We start from the raw sequence: 20,932 nt of genomic DNA, 5'->3' as shown, positions 1-20,932 counted from the left end.
TGAATATTTATTAAAACTGGAAGAAAAACTGAACAGAAGGAAGTTAATTCCATCAATAAATCAAAATTGGAGGGGTGTTCACTTTAGCAACAAATAGAATCCAGAGCTTCCTAATAGCCATTGCAAGAGAAAAACACTGTCAAGAGAACTCACCTCCAGGGCCTCCGAGAGAGAAACTTTTGGTCAAGTGGGCCCTAACACAAGGCTCCTGAGTAACAGAATGGATAATGTGTCGACAGTAGGCTCAGGAGGTGATGTTACCTGTGCCTTCTTCTGTGATCACCAGCAGTAAGACCCGACCGAAAGCCCCACGACTTTGCAGCTCTGCGTTGCAACAGTGTGCTTTATGCGCTGGGGATGTGACTCAATGGTAAGCACTTGCTTAGTATGTATGAGGCCTTGGGTTAAACCCTCAGCACCACAAGAAAAAAAAAAAAAAGAATGGTGCTGGGGATATAGCTCAGTGGCACAGCACCTGCCTGGCAGGTGCAAGGTCCTGAGTTTGACTCCCAGTACCAAAAAAAAAAAAAAAAAAAAAAAAAAAAAAAAAATGTACAAGCTGGACATGGTGGTACACATCTGTAATCTCAGCACTCTGGGAGGCTGAGGCAGGAGGATCACAAGTTTAAGTCCAGCCCGGGCAATTTAGTGAGACCCTCTCTGAAAATAAAAAATAAGAGTGAAAATAAAAAATAAGAATGCTGAGGATGTAGCTCAGTGCAAAGGTCTGTGCTCAGTCGCTAGCACCACAAAAAATAAAATGCCCTAAAGAGCACACACACACCAAAGTATGAATTCCCTGAAAGCACTACCCTTCTGGGAGCAAGTTGGGGCTGGCAAAAGAAGTGGGCCCTTTCCCCTGCCTGCCCAGTTGACTGTAGGCCCCACTCATCCAAGCTGAGGTGTGTCCAGGTCCAAGGTGCACGTTGTCAGCGCCTAAGCAATCCTGATGGCCTGGCTCTGGCTGCAGCCCCACCGTGAAAGGGGCCCAGGGGGACTGGCACTGGGGAGCTTCTGGTGCCAACTCCCAGCCCATCACCCTGCCTCTGTTCTGATGGCCTCTGGGGAGAAGTGAGGAGGGGAAGAGGCCCACTCTGAGCATGTGGATTAAAATAAGCGAGCAGAGTGACCAGTCGCAAGGCAAAGGCAAAAGATGTGGTGAAAGCAGCCTCTTGCGCTCCTAGCTTCAAGGCCGCCTGTTTCCTGTTCTGTAGAATGGAGGTGGCACAGATCTCGTGGGGAGCTTTTACGTGACGGGCTTAAGAGCAATACCACTAGACCTTAACTTATTGCTGTTATTTTTGGCCTCCACACTCCGTGCACATCTTACACTTAAGGAACATATCCCCTTGTGGCTGTGCTCAGGAAAGATTTCTAAACCCTTTAGGTCTTGTGTCCCCTTCAGCCTAGACCCAGCAGCACTGAGCACTACCTGGTGACACGTCAGAGGATATAAGCGTGGCATACCAGCTCCAGCTTTGCCACTAACTGACATCCTTTCAGTGGGACCATGGGCAGATCCTTGCTCCTCTTCTGGCTGTTTACCTGCCTATAAAATGAAGTGGTGGGTCAGAACAACTCCTGAGAGCCTTATAATACCAGACTTCAAGCTCTACTACAAAGCAAGAGTGATGAAAATGGCATAGTACTGGGACAAAGGCAGATACATGGATCAATGAAACAGAACTGAGGATACAGAAACTTCCCCAGACACGTTCCTGATCTTTGACAAAGGGCCCAAAAACATACATTGGAGGGAAGACAGCCTATTCAACAAGTGATGCTGAGAAAACTGGTTATCTGTGTGCAGAAGATTGAAACTGGACCCCCATCTCTCACCATGTACTAAATTAAAATAAAAATAGATCAAAGATCTAAACATTAAAACAGAAACATTAAACTTATTGGAAGATAAAATAGGTAAAACACTTGAAGACATAGGTATAAGAAAAGATTTTCTAAACAGAACCTCAATTGCACAAATAACAGCAAGAATCAACAAATGGGATTATATCAGATTACAAAGCTGTACAGCAGAAGAACCAAAAGGTAGAGTGAACTGACAGCTCACAGAACGAGAAAAAATGTTTGCCAGCTGCTCCTCAGAGGACTAATGTCTAGAATACAGACAGAACTCAAAAAAAAGCGGCCACCTAAAATTAAAGACCCAGTCAAGAAATGGGCAAGTGAAATGAACAGACACTTCACAGAGGAAGAAATACAAATGACCAACAAATACACGAAAAAATGTTCAACATCTCTGGCCATTAGAAAGATGCAAATTAAAACAATACTACGACTCCATCCTACTCCAGAAAGAATAGCAATCATCAGGAAATCAAACAATAAATGCTGGCAAGGCTGTGGTGAAAAAGGAACCCTTCTACACTGTTCGTAGGAATGTAACTAGTACAACCATTATGGAAATCAGTATGAAGATTTCTCAAAGAATTGAAATTAGAAATTTCATATGACCCAGATATCCCCATTCTAGGTATCTTTCCCAAAGAATTTAATACATCATACTACAGTAATACACACATACCCATGTTTATAGCAGCACAATTCATAGTAACTAAATCCTGCAAACAGCCTATACACTGACCAACAGACGATTGGATACTGAAATTGTGGCATCTATATATAGTGGAGTACTACTCAACTATAAAGAAGGACAAAATCTGAGACATTTGTAGGAAGATGGATGCAACTAGAAAATATAAAATTGAGTGAAAGAAATCAGACACAAAAATTTAAATACCAGATGATATCTCTCATCTGAGTAAGGTGAACTCCAAACTAAGAAAAATAAAAGAAGGATGGATTGGATGGGTCTCTTACAGATGGGGAAGGTTACACAGGACCAAAAGGGAGGGGTGAGGAGGAGGGATAGGAAATAGGTAAAGATTTGACAGGTACAAGGTTCTAATAACCTCAATAAATACGGAGATTATATCCCAGCAAAATGAATTAAGATTAACAACATCAATAAGAATGAAACAGGGGAAGGAGAAACAGAGGAGGAGGGACGGGTAGGGAAGCGGATTTTTAAAAAGCTGCATCATGCTACATACACCAACTCCCCAAGATGACTGTGTAATACATATACTGCAGACATGTGCTAACAAAATACATTTTAAAAAACAACTCCTACATTTGACTATACCTTAGAATCACTTTAAGACATCATAAAATGCAAATCCTCAGGCTCTGGCAAGCAAATCTAATTTTCTGGGCCAAAATCTGCATTTTATTCAATTCCTCAGAGCGTTTCGCTGTTCATTCAGGTGGTGGTGGTCGTGGTGGTGGTGATGTGGTGGTGGGGTGTGTGTGTGTGTGTGTGTGTGTGTGTGTGTGTGTTCAGTGCTGGGGGTTGAACCCAAAGCCTTGTGAATGCTAAGCACCATTCAGCCTCTGAGCTCTGTTCAATCAGGTTTGAAAGACACGAGCTGGATAAGTACTAAGGCTTCCTTCAGTATTCAGATTCCTAACATAAATTAATCATGTGCTCATGTAGCAGAAGGCAGCTCTGAAGCTCTGAGCAGTTGTGTGCCTTCGCAGTCTAGGGCAGACGGCCACCTGCTGCAAAACATCCCTGCTGCCGGCCTTTAACTCTTCCAGGGTTTAAATACCCCTGGCACTGGCTGAATACACTTCCTAATAAATGCTCCATCCCAGCGACCTCCCACTCTGCCAGCTTTGTTCTTAGGACCGTGACGAGCTGGCCACTACCCTGCCAGCACTGTCCCTCAGGGGCTGGACAGCTGCTTGAAGTCAGACTACCCTAACATCACTTCCAATGAAACGGCCCTCGATGCTGGCCCCTTCCTAACCGTCCTAGATGAGGCTGTTAATACATTTGTTTGGCCCATCCAACGGCTTCCTAGCTAGTCTTCCGACCCCCAGTCTCTCCTCCCTTCTCTTTTTCCTTCATGATATCAACATTTATTTCCCAATCCCAATCCTGACTGTATCACTTGTGCCCACAAATCCTCCATGTCTCCCAGGCAAACCAACTCTTCAGCCTGTCAGTCAAGGCCTTCAGAGCCTGAACCCGCCTACACTGTCTCTCTTGAAGCTTACTAGATTTCTCTTGCTTAACTCAAGCCAAGAACCACCGCGCTGGCCAATTGTGTTGGACGTTTTTATAGGTTTCCTAAACTTTAATAACCATGGAACTCTCCCACCCCGTCACTGCCTAATTTTCATTACTAAACACCTATCCCATTTCCTGGACGTGAAGTGGTCCATGGAACTCAGTTTGAGAAACATTCTCTACATCCTTCTGTCTGGTTGTCAGTAGCTTGACGCTCTCTTCTAGGATCTGCACAGGTCTGAAACTCCAACTCAGAATAAGCATTTACACTGTCTTTCCCAATCTCAATCTGACTGTTTTTGAATGAGTACCAACAAGCCTCTGTGTGTGTTGTGAAAGCAGAACACTCCTCAGCCATCACTCCTGTTCTTTCTTTACCCCCTTTCTGAGCTGGTAGCATGTTTTCCCCTAGAGTTGAAATGCTCAATGTCTATCATGTTTTAATTAAATGAGCATAACTGACCAGTCAACCATCTTTGTTTTCCCAGCTTCCAACTAAACAGCATCCTCATTAGCAATGCAAGCAAGGAAATACCTACCTCCCCTTGGATACTCCCTAATCCTGTACCTGTGACAGGCATTGGCGGTGATCACAGAACTTGCCCCTAAGCCCCGGATGTGATGATGTAGACAGAATCCTTCCCAACACAATTCCCCCAGCAGGCTTTATCCAACAATCAGACTTGGCGTGCAACTGAGACAGTCCTACTTACCGTCAATGACCCAGTTGATTAAATAGCTAATGTGTTTACTAGAAAATTTCTGAGAGTTTCAATTTCAACTGGCTTAACAGAACCTAAAACTACAGTAGTCTCTAGTTACATGCTATCTACTGAAGAATCTGGGGTGTGTGTGAGGATCTATAAGAAGTCGAACTTGCCTTAAGAATTGGAATAAGACAGCCAAGGTCAGAAATCTAAAAGGGCCCATCCCAGAGCATTGTTTACTACCACCCATCTTGTTTCCCTGCTGAAATCCACAGAAGTGTCCAGGGAGCAAGCTGGTCTTCAGCCATTAAAGAAAGCATGTGAGAGGCTTCAAAACAAATGACAAACAACCCACAAAGAACAAATCTCCAGGGCTAGCAGCAATTGGAGATATCGTCAGTGTCCTGGAGCGACGGCATGGTTTTCAAGTTGGCCTGAGCCAGCGGAACCGTGTGCAATGGAAACACCGATCTACCTGGTCAGATGATAGGTGGCTCTAGTTTCTTCTCTCTCCTGCTTCCCCCACTTACAGCTGATCACATTTCCTTGGTGATTCCTTGGCTTAGTCAGTAGCTCTTAGGGGACGAGTATGTGTCCCATGGGGCTCTTGTCTGTATCAGCTATTCTGTATAATTAATGTTACCCTCTGGAAGGTATCTTCCTGCCTGCCTGCCTGCCATAAGCATTTATTAAACACCTACTATGTGCTAGCTGGTAAGTACAATGGTAGAGGAGAAAGCTCTTAAACTGTCCGGAGCTGTATATGAAGTAAAGATGTCATTACCGCCCTCAGCAAAAAAATGCATTTTAAATTCCTTCCTCTCCTTGTTAGACCTTAAGAAAGCTCTAAATGAGTGGAAAAGCCTGGCAGCTAAACTAAGGGAATTCTACAAAATCATGAAGAGCTCCATCAGGGTGAATCCAACCCAGTTCTCTATCCAGCATTCTATAGAGACCAGCTGTACCACCTGGCTCCCACCTACTGCCAGGCATCGTTGTAATAGTTTTCTCTATATTAACTAAATCTTCAAAATAATATTTAAATTAAATACTATTATTCCCGAATATCATGTTAACATTCAGAATATGAGAATAAAGGCAGGAAGAAGTTAAATGACGTATGCAAGGCCAGACAGCTAGGAAGTGGTAAAGCTTGGATCTAAACCTATATAGTCTCACTCTAGAATCATAAACTGCCTGAAACAGTACTTGCAAACCAAAAAAAGAAGAAAGTGCTGTTTCATGAATTAGAATGGAGGGGCTGGGGAATTAGCTCAGTGGCACAGCGCCTGCCTGGCAAGCACAACGTCGTGAGTTCAATTCCTGGTACTGGAAAAAAATGAAAAACAACAAAAAATATGAAGACCACAACCAAAAAAACACCAGTAGAAAGAAGTCACCAGGAAGGACAAAAAAAAAAAAAAAAAAAAAAAAAAGAATTAGAATGGAATGGAAAGGGCATGTAGCTCAGTGGTAAAGTGTTTGCCTAGTGTAAATGAGGCACCAGGTTATATACCTGGTACACACACAAAAAAAGAAAAAGAATTAGAATGGAATGGGAAAGGTAATAATTAGATGGAACTTAACCCTTACCTGCAGGACATTAGTAAAGACAGAAGGAGAAGGGTTTTGATAGAGGAGGCTCAGAGTGCCTACCTGCCCACCTACTTTTAGTGAAGGCCTCATAAAGCTGCCCCCATCTCCTAGTGCCCTCGGCAGACTGGCGTCCCAGTGCCTGACCCAGAGAACATTTTCATGTTCTTGAGTGCCAGGCATCGAGACTGTGAAGGCTGGGATCTAAACTGTCTCCCCAAAGGCTCCTTGTGTGAAAGGCTTGGTTGCTGATGGGCTTTTGGGAAATAACTGGATCGCTAGGGCTCTAACTTCACCCACCAGTGAATTAATCCATTGATGAGATAATCTGATGGTGTTACTGGGGGGTGATGGAAACAGGAGGTGGGACCTACTAGAAGCAAACTGATCACACGGGCATGATCGGTTGGAGACTATATCCGGTCCTCTGCTCCTTTCAGGCTCTTTCCTTTCTCCTCTGCCACCTGGCTGCTGTGAGTTGCACAGCTTTCCTCCTCTATGTGCTTCTGCCATGACATTCTGCATCATCTCAGGCCTAGACTCAATGGAGCTAACCAACCATGGACTGAAACCTCTGAAACCGTAAGTTAAAATAACTCCTTTGTTTTTCTCAGCTGTTTGGTCAAAGCCACAAAAGGCTGACTAACACAGAGACACATCGCATGGGTCCCTTCATATACTCACATACTGTATTTTGAACTGGAAAACCATGTGATGTAACTAGTGCAGCAATGTTGCTGGCCTTAGGAATCTAAAGCCCTAACTTCTAGCATGGAGTCTGTCACCTACTGTGCCTTGATACGTTTTATCTGTATGTACTCATTCATTTTGTAAATCATTTTGGGCACCTCCTCTGTAACAAGCCCCCAAACCACTAAGTTGAGTTCCATAGTTGCCCCAAGGAGCTGTTTTGTATGGTGGCAGACAGGTAAAGAGACCTATCACGTGCACTGAGGCACTGGTCCTCCAAGTGCACCAGGGTCGAGGGAAGGCCCCAACCTGTCCCTCCCCCTCTGGCAGTCCGAGCAGCCAATGAGATCACACAGCAAAACATGCTTTGTAAATGACAGAAAGTAAGAATGGCTGGGGGTGAGGGGGTAGGAGAGAGAGATCGGGGAGGAAGAGGGAGATTTGAGGAAGAGGAGGAAAGAAAGGGGCAAGAGAGAAAGCGGGGGCAGGGAGAGCACTTCACCCGAGGGGCCATCTCTGTCTTGGAGAACTCAGGCACACTGCACTCAAGCCTTTGAGCTTGTCAGGGGCTGGGACCTGAGTGAGGCCTCTGGACACAAGGTGACAACACCAGAAGCTCTGGGCTTTCTCTCACAAGAGGCTCAGCCCAGAGGGTGCTGCCCTCGGCAAGCTGCTCTGGCTTCTGCCTGCCAGGAACATCAAACGTGTTCTGCAGCCTACACAGCCCCGCAACATCTTCAGCGCCCCAGCTCAAACAATGACAAAGGCCAGGCCTTCCGTCCGTGGTGCACCATCCATTGCGCAGCAAGAAGCCCACCTTCCGATGAATCCCCTTATATAAGGGTATGGCTGAAAAACTAGGGGCCGCACGTCGCGCCAGCTGCGGCCATTCTCTGTGTTGAAGCGCCACCTAGAGGCCAGTTCTAAGTCAAACCAGTGTTCAGGCTGTCTTTAAATCCTTCAGCTAGAAAACGGAGAAACACAGGTGTCTTTGAATGAAAATAAAATGGCAATAAAATGCCACTAAATCCTGAAGAGGACCCCATCAACTTCGGTCCTTCTGTGGTTTGCTCATGAGAGGTTGAAATGTCTCTGCCTATCAATGAAATGGATTCCTCCCTGGCTTGGGGCCAGGGTGAGAATGTCACTTTCTCACATCTCCTAAAATCTAAATTTATAAAGCAAATATACAGAGAAAACCTTCCAGTTTGCCGTGCACATCCCAAGTGCAGTCCACCCATCTGTCTCTTCTCCTTCCCCAAGATTCAGACTCAGGCAAGCATGGGACGGTAGTTTTGCAAGGGATAGGGCCTACTTTTCAGGAGAGCTTGCTGATACTGCTTACCTTTCCGGAATCAGCTGCCCTACACTGAGCAGAAACACGTATTTTCCTGGGCCATTTACTGAGAAGTAGCTGAAAGAGTTTACAAAAGCACCAAAGATTAAACTGATAGTTCAAAGGGAGCATTGAGTTATGTTCTCCTATAGAAAAGTTAAACTAGATGAGCCCAGGGTCCCAGCTTAAGCAGGGAGAATCAAATACCAGGAGAAATAAACCAGGCTCCCAAACTGAGCAAGGACTGTTTGTTTGCTTGCTTGAAACTCTCTTTTTCGGGTTTTTCTGTTTATTCTTTTGCCAGGCCGTCAATTTAGCTTCCTGTTCCTCAACTTACTGAACTCATACGTATAACTGGGACACGAGACACATAAACAGCCACGCTCTCACTAGCAGCACATCTTCACTCACGCCGCTGGGAGCAGCAGCTGTGCGCAGCGCCCAGGGAATCCCCACACAGGCTACCACACATCTTTGCCCGCAGCAGCTGCCAGCCCCTCTTCAGACCAACAATTCAAACAAGGGGCTCCCTTTAGAGTAAATCTGGAAGGCCTGGGGAAAACTAGAGCGGTATCTGCATCTATTAAAAGCCACAGCTGTTCCCCAGGGATAAAGTGCAGTCCACCGACTGGCCAAAGGGCCCAGAGGAAGCCAAGCTACCAATTCATTTCCCCACAACCCACAAGTAAGTTAGGCTTATAAAAATGGAAGTGTCTGCTTCTCCTCCATAGAAGTGATTCCACTCGCTGCTCAGAGTAATCTTATGACATGGATACCATTGCTGTCGTGTGGAGAAGGCAACAGAAGTTAAAAGAAACTCAGTAATTTGCAGGGAAGATGAGTAGCCAAGATTTGAACTCAAAACGTTCTTGTTCCAGAGCATTTGCAGTTTTCCCGATGCCATCTCCCTCCTGGTATAAAGCCAACATACTAAGTACTAAAGCGCGTAATCTGAGAAGCAATTCAGTTTGCCAGACTGTGCATGAATTCCTATGCAAGCATCGGGGCTGTAAGGTAAGGTGAAGACTAGACCGAGTATGATCCTCAATAACGCTCACTGTTGGTCAGTTCACTCAATATACTTTCTAGGAGGCTCAAGACTTCTCAGTCAAAAAGGGTTCTCCTGTCACCTATCTCATTCCCTTTATTTAAGCCATCTGCTTTATTTGTTCTCTATAAAATCCCATGCAAGTTTTGTAAATATTCTGCACTTGATAAAGTGAGTCTCTCCTGGGAGTTAAAGACCACTGTAAAACAACTGGAAGAAACAAGGACTCACTGGGGCAGTGGAAGGATGGCTCACCGTCTGGAAGCAAGGTATTTCAGAGCTGGAAAGGGCCTCCAAGAACATCTCATGACAGCACACATGTGCCCCTGGCAGGCGACATCAAGACTCAGCAGTCAAGTGACTTCCCAAGATCAGAGTCAGTGAGTGCAGAGCCAGTCAAAATCTCAGATCAATGGACTCCCCGCTGAATGCACCGTTCATTTCATTACAGTTTCTTGTTTCTAGGCAAAATCCAGCCACAAACCCCAATCTCCAGGGCTAGCCCTGAAATGACTCACTGGAGAAACTGCTAATACTCCCCATTCTCCGTCATGTGCTATTCAGGATGGGAAAACAATGGGAGAGGAGGGTGCTCCATTCTGAGTGCCTATAATGATAGCTAAAAGCAGCCTGCGTTTACCGAACATTGTGCTTAGTGCATTATAGGCATTAGTTTACCTAGTCCTCTCAACAAACGTGTAATGTAGGCATAATTATTTCCACTTTATAAAGAGAATGAGGGACTAAGTACCCCTAAGAAACTGGCTTATGCCCCCACAACTGATAGGACTGGAGTCCACAATGACTTTTGAAAATCAGATGGTAAATGCAGATGTCAGGCAGCTGTCTCAACAGGAAATGACGGCCTCTGCTTAGCCATGGGACACCAGCGTGTATGGCAAGTTTGGGACTTGGGAATTTAGTGGCTGGCTTCTTTCACCCACAATTCTTTTATAGGAAGAGTAATGAAGAAAGAAGTATTTGGATTTCACAAGGGTGAGAAAGAGAACAGGTTTGTTCTCTGAACCAAATATTCTAAAAGCCACAACTTGCCTTCAAGAGCTACAGAGAAATTCTGTGCTGTTTAATTCTCCCACCACTCTCTGTAACTATTTCGCTAGCAAGTCTTGCATCATATAGAATTTAAATTAGACACAGGAAAGGAACTGAGAGAAAGAGATGAACCATTTCTCTTTCCAAGACCCCTCTCCTGGACTGAGGAAAGTAATGAGCACAGCCAGCTCTCGCAGCCTTCCCAAATTAGGGCTTCCCAGAGGTAGAAATACGGGAACATTCAAGGAGGGAAGACACAATGCAGTTTTCACATTTCTCCCTACCTCCGCGGGTATTCGTCGGCTGTGCTCCAGGAAACAGGAAACAGTGCACACTTGGCAGGTGAGACAGGTGACCAGGGTCTAAAGAGGTATGAGAGAAACTGCTGCTCGTGGAGGGAAGGCCCAGGAGGCAGCGCTCCTGCCAACATGATCCTTACTTTTCCCCTTAGACCTGAAATTATTTTGATTTTGTGCTTCTCCGAAAGTCAGAAGTTCTCAACACTACATGCGTGAATCTTTTTTTTTTTTTTTTTGGGGATCGGGACTTGCTATGTCGTTCCGGCTGTCCTTGAACTCACTCTGTAGCCCACACTATCCTCGTACAGGTGGCGACCCTTCTATCTCAGCCTCCCAAGTGCTGGGATGTCAGGCGTTCGCCACCACACCCTGCCACACACTTGAATCTTAACCTTAAACTCCATTTTAGCAAAAGCGTATCTGTATACTTCTCAGTCAGGTGAACAAGGCCATTGAGGCAGCAGTAATTCACCGCTGGGAGACAGCTGAGTTTCGTTTTTGCACGAGCTGTTTCTGGCATGCAACATATACTAGCGTGCCTGCCTCTGGAGCTTGCCCTAAGGAATAAGTAATTCAAACTAGCCCCTGTCATCACTGACCTGAACCACATACCTGTTGTTTTCAACAGAGGAATTCCACTGGCTTTGATGGAGCACTTAGAAAAGAGACACAGTTAAAACTACTTAATCTTACATTTGACTCAAGAACAGCCGGTCATGGGATTCTACACATTGATTTTAAAATATGGCTTCTCCTTGGCACAATACAATAGAAGCTTAAAAGCACTTACTCTGGAATGTTCCAAATGCCTTCTTTGTTCCCAGATGTACTCCATGATGCATCCTGCTCTCCAGCATGCCCGGTCAGGGCTGCCAGTGTCTTTTGTCTGAACTTCTGTGAGGCCAGGGAGGTGTCACAACGAAGGCACGCTGGCCAGTTAGGCCATCACTGGCTTGATCTCCATTTCTCCTCAGAGGTCTGAAAATATGAAGTCTCTACAATGCATTTTCGCAATAAAGAACCACCGGGGTCAGAGGGCAGTGTGGCTCAGTAGAAGGAGCAGGAGTTCTGCAGGATATAACCTGCTTAGATAAATCACGTAGCCTGAGTCAGTTTCCTTATTTAAAAAAAGTCTACCAATCTGAGTTGTTGTGAGACTGCTTTAGTGTATCAGGGCTGCCACAATTTCATAGATGGGGTGTCTTAAATAACTTATTTCCTCCCAGTTCTGGCAGCTGAAAAGTCAGGACCACTGAGTTTCTCCTGTGGAAGAATCCAGTCTTCAGCTTGGTGACAGTCATCGTCCTGGTGACTCCACACAGCATCCTTGGTCTTTTTCTGCATCCTCTTCCATGTCTGGCGTCTAATTTCCCATACTTAGAATATTAGATCAGATTAGAGCTCACTCTAAAGACCTCATTTTAACTTACCTCTTTAAAGACCTCTGAAATATTACATTCTGAGGTGCTTCAACATAGAAATTTTTTGTGGGGGGACTACAATTCAACCAATAAAAACTTAGGTAGTTGGGCCTGGTGGTGCGTAACTATAAATCCTAGTAATTGAGAGGTTGAGGCAGAAGGATCACAAATTCGAGGCCAGCCTGGCTGCACAGTGAGTTCAAGACTGGGCTGGACTACATAGCGAGACCCTGTCTCGAAACAAACAAACAATATGTGACAACACAGGGCTTTACTAAAAGCTCATTTTCCTCCTTTCTTTGACGTAGTTGGAAGAATTTCTGTTTGAGTTCATGAAGGCATTTCAACTACTTGTTCTATTGCTTGCTAATTATGTGAATTAGGCAAGTTGCATATCTGTTCCGTATCTATAAAATGGGAATCAGAATATCTCCTTCGAAGGGGTTTGCTGTGACAATAAAATACTAAGTATATGAACTATTTAATAGTATCTGCAAGGGGTAGGTAGAATATATTTGCTATTAATTGCGTTATTTCTTCCCAGCAGTGACTGCGATTAATTCTTCCTGTTTGTGCCTCTTTTTGTCAAAGTGCAACCAGCCTTGGTGATGGTTTGGGAACTAAATGGACAGTCACACATTCCTATCTTTGAGATTTCAAGGAACATTGGCTAAACAAAGCAGAGGTGGAAGATGAAAACAGACCCGACGAAGCCTTACTATAAGAGCTACCCACATCTCTGTATCGGGCCCCACAGTGTCAGACCATCTCCCTCCCAGTATGACCCAAGTACCTCTTTTTCATTTAAACCTATGTAGCAACAGGTTTCCCTTATAACGAAAGTCAAAGAGCACACTGGCCAGAAAGACAGCATTACTGGAAAGTAAACAGCATGCTACTAAGGATTCTACTCAGCAAGTAAGGAGATACCGCAAAGGGGAAGGTAGTCAAGCTAGAAAGTCGTTCTAATCGTTGCTTCTGGTTAGGCAGCCCTCTGAACAGAAGCTCAAGTTTCAACCATTTCATACCAGAAGGATTAAAGGGAACCCCCAAACTGCATATGACCAATCCATCATGACACCGACAGTGCTGTTAAAAAACCACAGCAGGACGACTCTGGAAGTGATCTAGAGACTGTGCCAATCCATAAACTATTTACTACTTGTCTAGAAATTGAGAGTAAGCCATTAAGAATCTTAATAGCAGAGGAATTTTATGTCTGTTAAATTTGTAATAAAAACTTTATGCTTAGGACTGGGGATACCTCACTGATAGAGCATTTGCTTAGCATATCCAAGGCCTTGGATTTGATAACCAGCACTGGAGGTGTGTGTGTGTGCATGTATGTGTGTATCTGCTATTTTTATTTCACCTTTCTATTCATCCTTATTTTATTTAACAAAAACATTGATCCACTGTAACTAGTTTAATTAGTTCTGAACTACAGACATTTAAGTTCTGGGTTATAAGCGTCTCAGTATCTGAGAGTGTGAACGAACAAGTGTCTTTCATAACTAGCAGGATGCTACTGCTTAGACCCTAGCACATCGTACTCCAAAATAAAGCTCAATAAAACTATGGTGTTTTTTTTCCTTTTTCTTTTTTTGCAAGAGTAGAAAATAGTAGTCTTGTTTTTCTACCTAAAATTTATTAAAGATCTACTTTCAGATACATTCTACACCATGTTTTCACACTGGAAATGATTCAAGTTGAGGAGGTTTTATTCACCTATTTACAGATTATAGATAAAATATACTGCTCAAAGTTGGAAAGTATTAGGAAATCTGGATGCAAATCCTGGCTTTATTGTGTAAAAGCTGTTTGATACTGGGTATGCAATAATCTCACTGAGCCAGCTGCCTTAACTTCAAAATGCAGAGATCAAAATTATTTGTCCTACTAAGTAAGGATTTTAAGACTGAAATGGGATGATCTATGGAAATTACCTCATAAAAAATGAAGTTCACAGGCTGGGAGTACAGCTCAGCGGTAGCATGCACAAGGCCTTGCACTCAATCCCCAGCACTGAGGAAGGAAGGGAGGGAAGGAGGCAGGCAGGCAGGCAGATGAAATGCAGCAAATGTATACAATGGTATCAATATTATGAGCCCAAGTCACAAATGGCAATGCACACCTGTAATCCCAGCACTTGAGAGGCTAAGGTAGGAAGATCTCAAGTTTAAGGCCAAACTGGGCCACACAGCAAAACCTTAGCTCAAAAACAACAAAAAACCCCACATACTGTGAGCCCAGTGTCCAGAGCTGACATTCCCAAAGGTAATGGTCCCAAGGTAGTACACAATGTTACTAAATACTGACACTCTTCACATATTCTGCTAATTATTTACCTTAACAAAAAACATTATCTTCAAGTTCTTCCTTGTGCAGAAAATACTCTGTCTAATGAACTATAAAGCCTATTTGCTTCCATACGTGCCAGGCATCTAGCACCAGGACAGACTGCACAAGGAAAGAACCGAGGAGCACACACCACCATCCTGAACACTCTGTGGCAGGGTGTGGCCAGGGGCAGGCTTGAGGGAGTATGTGACTTGGCAAGAACTGGAAAAGAACAACTCTTGTTTTAACTTGTTCAGCTAAGGATCCCATCAAAAGGATAGAAACTCATAACTGTACCGTTCCACTCCTGCACTTCAGACAAGACACCAGAAGGTTATAATGTATTTTGAGCTTTATTGAAGACATATTACAGGAGACAAGTAAACAAACACATGCTCTACAAAATATACATTCTATGCATGAGAAAATATAGATAGACACCAGGAGAGAGCCACACTAACAACAACTTGGTTTATACTTCTCTTTAGGTAAATCTAACGCCAGGGCTGCTCAGATGGACACCCTCTCTAACTGAGGGGAAGGGGGAGGGAACAGAGAAGAGTAGACAACAGTCTATTATGGGCCAAGAGGACACATTAAGTAATCAAGAAATACTTCAAGAGCATTCAACCACTGGATCCATTTCTTTCAAAAGTTACACTTTTTACAAGATCACTAACGAATGAAGCTGTTCTTCACCTTTGTCCCCCCCTTTGGATATTATTAGGACTGCTGAGTAGCCACAGAACCTTGAATGAGTAGGTCCAATCTTAACTCCTAGAACACACCCTCCCAGGTAATGGAGATGTAGTTCAGGGATATAGTGCCTGCCTAGCACATGCAAGGCTCTGGGTTTGAACCCTAGCATCACACCACACACACACACACACACACACACACACACACACACACCCTATGATGATTCGTGGGTTTTCAGATGTTAAGTACAGTTCATAATACAGTACATCTCTTAATTAAGAGCTAGTACTTTTGTCAATAACCAGGCAGTTGTCCAAAAGAGAAAGACATCCAAAGCTAGCTAATGTTGATTTAGACTGCACTCCAAAGAAACCCAACTGAACTGGGAAAGAGATCATATAGTAGAAAACATTACTTGCAGGTTGCCAAAAAGAAAACTTAGCTCAAATATCTAAGGTCCAATTGTTTTCACAATTACTTCTATGATCTGCACCAAGAAAGCTTAAACATGGACCATGTTACATAAAATGAAAGCAATTTGGGACTGAGGGTGTAGCTCAGTGACAGAGTACATACTTGGCATGAGGCTCTGGTTATAATCCCCAGCACCAGGAATAAAAATTTTAAAAAAACACACAACAGCAAACTTACCTGTGCTGCTCCCTTACCCCTCTAGCAGTTCTGTGGATATTAAAATTAGGAAATAAGGCCACTAACACACAGGGGTAAAACCCTGGGTATAAAACTTAACACCCCAATTCCAATTCCATTTCAGTGGGGTCCCTAAGGTCCCTTTTGTCAACCTCAGTCCGAAGTTCTTTAGTTTGAAAAAAAATCTGAAATGCTCTAAAATGAATGTACAAGATTTTAGAGGACAAAGGTTTAAGATGGTCAGATTGCATCTGGAGATTTCCAATGATGAAACTGAAGACTTTAAAAGTCATCTTGCCCATAATCCACCTCAAGCCAAAATCTCTTCAACACTATTAACAGGCGATCATTTAGCTTCTGCATGTACCTTTCCCCTGAAAGGCTGAGAATTCCAACTGTCAGATAAATTTATTTGTTCGTTTATACAGAATTACTAGCAGGTGTATACGTGTCCTGTGCTTTCATATACCCACCGGGATGTGATTTTTTCACAGGAAAATGGATGATGAGTCTAAGCTGCTGGACGGTCTAGTGTTCCTCTTACAACCCCTCAATGGGCAATGTGCAGGCAACTGTTCTTAAATATGACATTACAGAAAAACACACATTTAAGCCCCTCAGACGTGGCCCTTCAGGGGCAACTGTACATCGAACTGGGTTTCTGATCCTTCCTATTCTACAGACCAGCTCACACTTGAGGGAATGAGCAGATGCTGAGTAACAGAGACCTAATGGCTTAGGTATAGATTCAGAGTGCCAGTAAAGCCTGGCATTCAAAGAAAGTGCTATTTCTTCCAGACAGGCTTGGAGAATCAGCCCGCCAGGGCCACAGACAAAGAGCATCTACGTGTGCAGTGAAGTGGTGACTGGGCGGGACGATAGTGTTTTGGCCTTCCAAGTCTGCCTTGCTTTGCAACGTCCCCGACTAACTTAATATTAGGCACACACTGCACTGCTAGAGGAACACTAATGAGCCACTGAACCTGTTTATCCGGCATCTTTTTTTTTTTTTTTTTTGGTACCGGGAATCGAACTCAGGACCTTGCACTTGCCAGGCAGGCGCTGTGCCACTGAGCTATATCCCTAGGTGATGCTGTTTATATCAAAGGACAAAGCACTAGGTCAATGTTTTGCTTGGCGAAAAATATACGCCATAAAGATGTTTCAGGAATTCCTCGTCCTGGCATTAGAATTTATAATATTAAGATCAGAGGTAAGCGCCTCACACTTAAAGTTTCCTAACTAGTTATTTAGGTATGCTGAGAGTATCTGTGGAGGAGGTTTCAACCACAAGAACTGACATAGAGAGAAAAACTGGAACCTTCAGGGGTCCAGCCTGACAGCACGGTACAGAGAGACCATCCGCGCACGCGGAGGTGGTGCCTCTGGATGAGCAGTTTCTGGAGCCCTGGCCCACAGCCGCTTTTCCGCTCCCTCGCACCCAGTAGCTAATGCGCATGGGCACAGTCTCTGGTCATCCAGCCGTAACTCCACGCCGCTCACTCAGAAAGAGCGATCTGAGCGTGTGAGGGTACTGTGACCCTGAATACACCAGCAACGTAAGCAAGGCACACGCTAGTCACAAATTAGCTGTACGCACTCCTCAGCTAACCCTGACCCTCTGGTAAGCTGAGATACTGTACTCACACTTGCTGCTCTAGAAAGTACTGGGCGAGTTTTCACCCGAGACAAGATTCTTAAGTTTATGGATACTATTTTAGAAGGAGAGGATTAGCCAGGTGGCTCAGGCCTGATATCACACCACTTGCAGAGAGAAGGAAGACTGTAAACAAGCCTAGCCTAGGTTTAGCCAGTTTCAAAATAAAAAAATTAAAAAGGGCTGGAGATAACAGTTTAGTGTGAAGGCTCTGAGTTCAATTCCTGGTTACGCACACATGCACACAGAGTATTTGTTTCCCCTTGTGAGTATTTCTTAGACCACTATTCCTACTACAGGGGAAGTAAATCTGGCTCAATTTAGAGCAAGCAGCAACACTCATTCTATGCTAACAAATACTTCATGAAAGCAGCTTCTTATTAAAGTAGCATAATCCTCTTTGGCTCTTCTATGAATTGCAGATTCATAGAATATTACAGCTAGAAGGGGCTTTGGAGCATCTAGTAAAGGACCTCATTTCCTAAATGAGAACAGGGTCTAGAGAAGTAAAAAGACCTGCCCTAAATTACACAGCCAGCAGGGAACAAAGCCAGGAAGTGAAAACTTATGTCCAAACTAGTATCATAATTTAGTAAAAAGGGGGAGTGAAGATTGAGAGGACTGCTGCAATCCCGGCACTCTGGGAGCCCGAGGCAAGAGGATCAAAAAGTTCAAGCCCAGTCTGGGCAACTTAGTGAGACCCTGTCTCAAAATAAAAACCAAAAATGGGCCAGTTTTACAACTCAGTGTGAAGGTTCCTGGTTCAATTCCCAGTACCACCAAAAAAAGAAAAAAATTCAGAGTGTAAATGAACAGAGTCTGACAGTTCAAACAGGAAAAAGAAAAGTACGGTTGTCCAGAGAAAGAATAGGAAATTCAGTTAAACTTGCTGACAAAATGCTGAGAAATTATGTGAGTTTAGAACCCTGGAAATGTACAATGACTTAGATGCTTTTATTCAAGAGAAGAAAGTTATCTAGTACGAGACTAATACGAGATTTAGAAGACAGAACTGAACAGCCTGTGTGAGGAAATCTGAAAGCGCAAAGAATGAACTTCAGTCCATCGCATTTCATCAGAGTGTGAAGTTCTTTGTTTACATCAAGCTCTTTGACCAGAAAGTCAAGAAAACTTTTTGACTTAATCACATGTACAAAACAAGGATCATTCCAAAGCTTTATAGTATAAAAATTGATGTACACTCTGGTCTCAAGAGCACTCTTCCCTTCTGAACTGTGCATGACTAAAGAGAGTTTAAAAACAACAGAAAAAAAGCAATCTTTGGTTTTCTTGTCAACGAAGTAATTTGCTGAAAATTGTCCTAAAATAAGTCTTCTAGTTCATACAGCTGTGACAGGCTGCCAGGCTCTGAAAGAGCAAGACTTTATGCTAACAGGGCATCTTGCCTGGTACTGGTATACAGGTGACAAACAATTAGGTAAATGAACCTGCAGGCAAGAAGCAGTCAAGCATACCACGACTGTGTTTGTGTGTACACAGTCACTAAGTACCCTGCCTCTATGCACATACTTTTTAACAGTAAGTTTCTAGAACTTTAAATGAAGTTTTTCTTTAAACAAAGTTTTTCTATCTCACTTAACTAAGTTTTACAAACTCTGATCTGAGAAGCTACTGACAATACCTCACATTATATATAATTCTGGCATATCAAAAATATTTACATTGCCACCAACACACACAGTTGAATAGAAAAATTATTTATAAATGCACATATATTTACACTGAGATCCCTGGGCAATAGGGACAAAAAATAATAATAATAATAATTCACAAGAATACAAAAACCTTTGACCTGCTACCAGCTGGTCAAACCTGGGATTCTTGCCAAGGACCTTGAATATCAAAGCCCTGATCTCAACTACCTGCTTAAACCCACTGAAGGACCCCAGGTACACTTCTCAGAGGGCTCTGAGCTTATCTTCGTTCCTTGGAAGGCAAAACAGAACGTCAAAGCAGTGACGTTTTCGCAGGCCCAGTCCATGAACTAGGACGACCCGGCAGGGCAAGCAGCAATGAGACACTTGCCAGTGGGCAGTGCACACCCGGGCACATCCCCGCGGACCATCAGGAAACACGCTTGCTCCACACCTTCCTCTGCCAGTGCCACAGATTTTCAACTTGATACACTCACTTCCGTCAGCCACGACCCTTTCCTTGTCAAGTGTGAGCCCACCAAGCCCACCTTGGCGTGGGAGATGTAATCATAAACCAAGAGTAAAGCACATGCTGACTTGGGGGTTTCTTCCGAATTGTGAGGTAGCAAATACAAGATTAACTAACTTCCGTCTCTGCCCAAATTTCATTCTGGTGTGGGCTTCATGTGTCCTCACTCCCATTCTGAACGTTCCGAGTCCTACTGAAGTCAAACGCACGGTCGTGCAGCCTGTGGCAGGGCACGGGGGAAGAACAGGCTGGTTCTCGCTCCGCCAGGTCCTCCTTCCGATGCAGCGGTGGGGGCTCGAGGACTGGCTGCTGGGAAAAGGGAGCACGAGGCAGGCCTGGCTCTCTGTTTATGCTCCACAGAGGCTGCTGCAATGTTTCTGAGAATGGAAAGACAAAAATTATCAGTGGTGACTTGAAGTTCAAATTAATTTTCTGAAACAATGTGTTTTTTTTCGGGGGGTACCGGGAATCAAACTCAGGACCTTGTGCTTGCCAGGCAGGCACTGTCCCACTGAGCTATATGCCTGGCCCCATATTTTTAACCAAATCCTTAGAGCAATAAAGATGCCCAATACTCCTCAATAAGGACAGAGATCAACCGTGTATTTGCCATCTTCCGAGACAGTAAAAAAAAAAAAACAAACTCAACTGTGGTCCATTGAATCCTTTTACTCACAAAACCTAATCAATTAGGGCAAGAGGTGAGGGGGGCAAGGGGAAATAAAGAAAGATCGGCCACGTACAGCATGTACAGGAACCTAATAAGAACGTAAGCATTATATGCCATAACATGAGCTACGATGAATAAAATTAACAAGAATGAAAACTAGGATAGGAAAACTAGACAACAAGGGAGGAAGAAGGGAGAGAGGGTATTAAGAAAAAGAAATAAGCGGTGGTATGTACATGTAAGATGACTGTACACTGCATGCACTGTAAACGTACCAATAAAAAAGTAATTTAAGCTATGCTATGAATTATATATATATATTAATATATATATTTTATATATATACACACACACACATTTTTTTGGGGGGGGCATTTTTTTGAGACAGGGTCTCGCTATACAGTTCAGGGCGGCCTTGAGCTCGCTTTGTAGCCCAGGCTGGTCTCAAACTTGCAACAATCCTCCTGCCTCAGCCTCCAGAGTGCTGA

At 43.8% G+C, this 20,932-nt stretch overlaps 1 protein-coding gene across 1 annotated transcript in view; it reads right to left on the bottom strand.

The window, feature by feature from the left end:
- Positions 1-19,292: 19,292 nt before the first annotated feature.
- Lrig2 (leucine-rich repeats and immunoglobulin-like domains 2) overlaps positions 19,293-20,932 on the bottom strand; it is a 54,204-nt gene continuing 52,564 nt past the window's right edge. Inside the window, exon 18 of the mRNA XM_005388976.1 lies at positions 19,293-20,151. Within this exon, the coding sequence (XP_005389033.1) occupies positions 19,928-20,151 (224 nt within the window). The 3' untranslated portion in view covers positions 19,293-19,927. The remainder of the gene's footprint in view (positions 20,152-20,932) is intronic.

Source organism: Chinchilla lanigera, unplaced genomic scaffold (genome assembly GCF_000276665.1).
Source record: "Chinchilla lanigera isolate Chin_1 unplaced genomic scaffold, ChiLan1.0 scaffold00034, whole genome shotgun sequence".
In the NCBI taxonomy this organism is placed as follows: Eukaryota; Metazoa; Chordata; class Mammalia; order Rodentia; family Chinchillidae; genus Chinchilla; species Chinchilla lanigera.
This window is presented reverse-complemented; position numbering and strand designations above follow the sequence as displayed.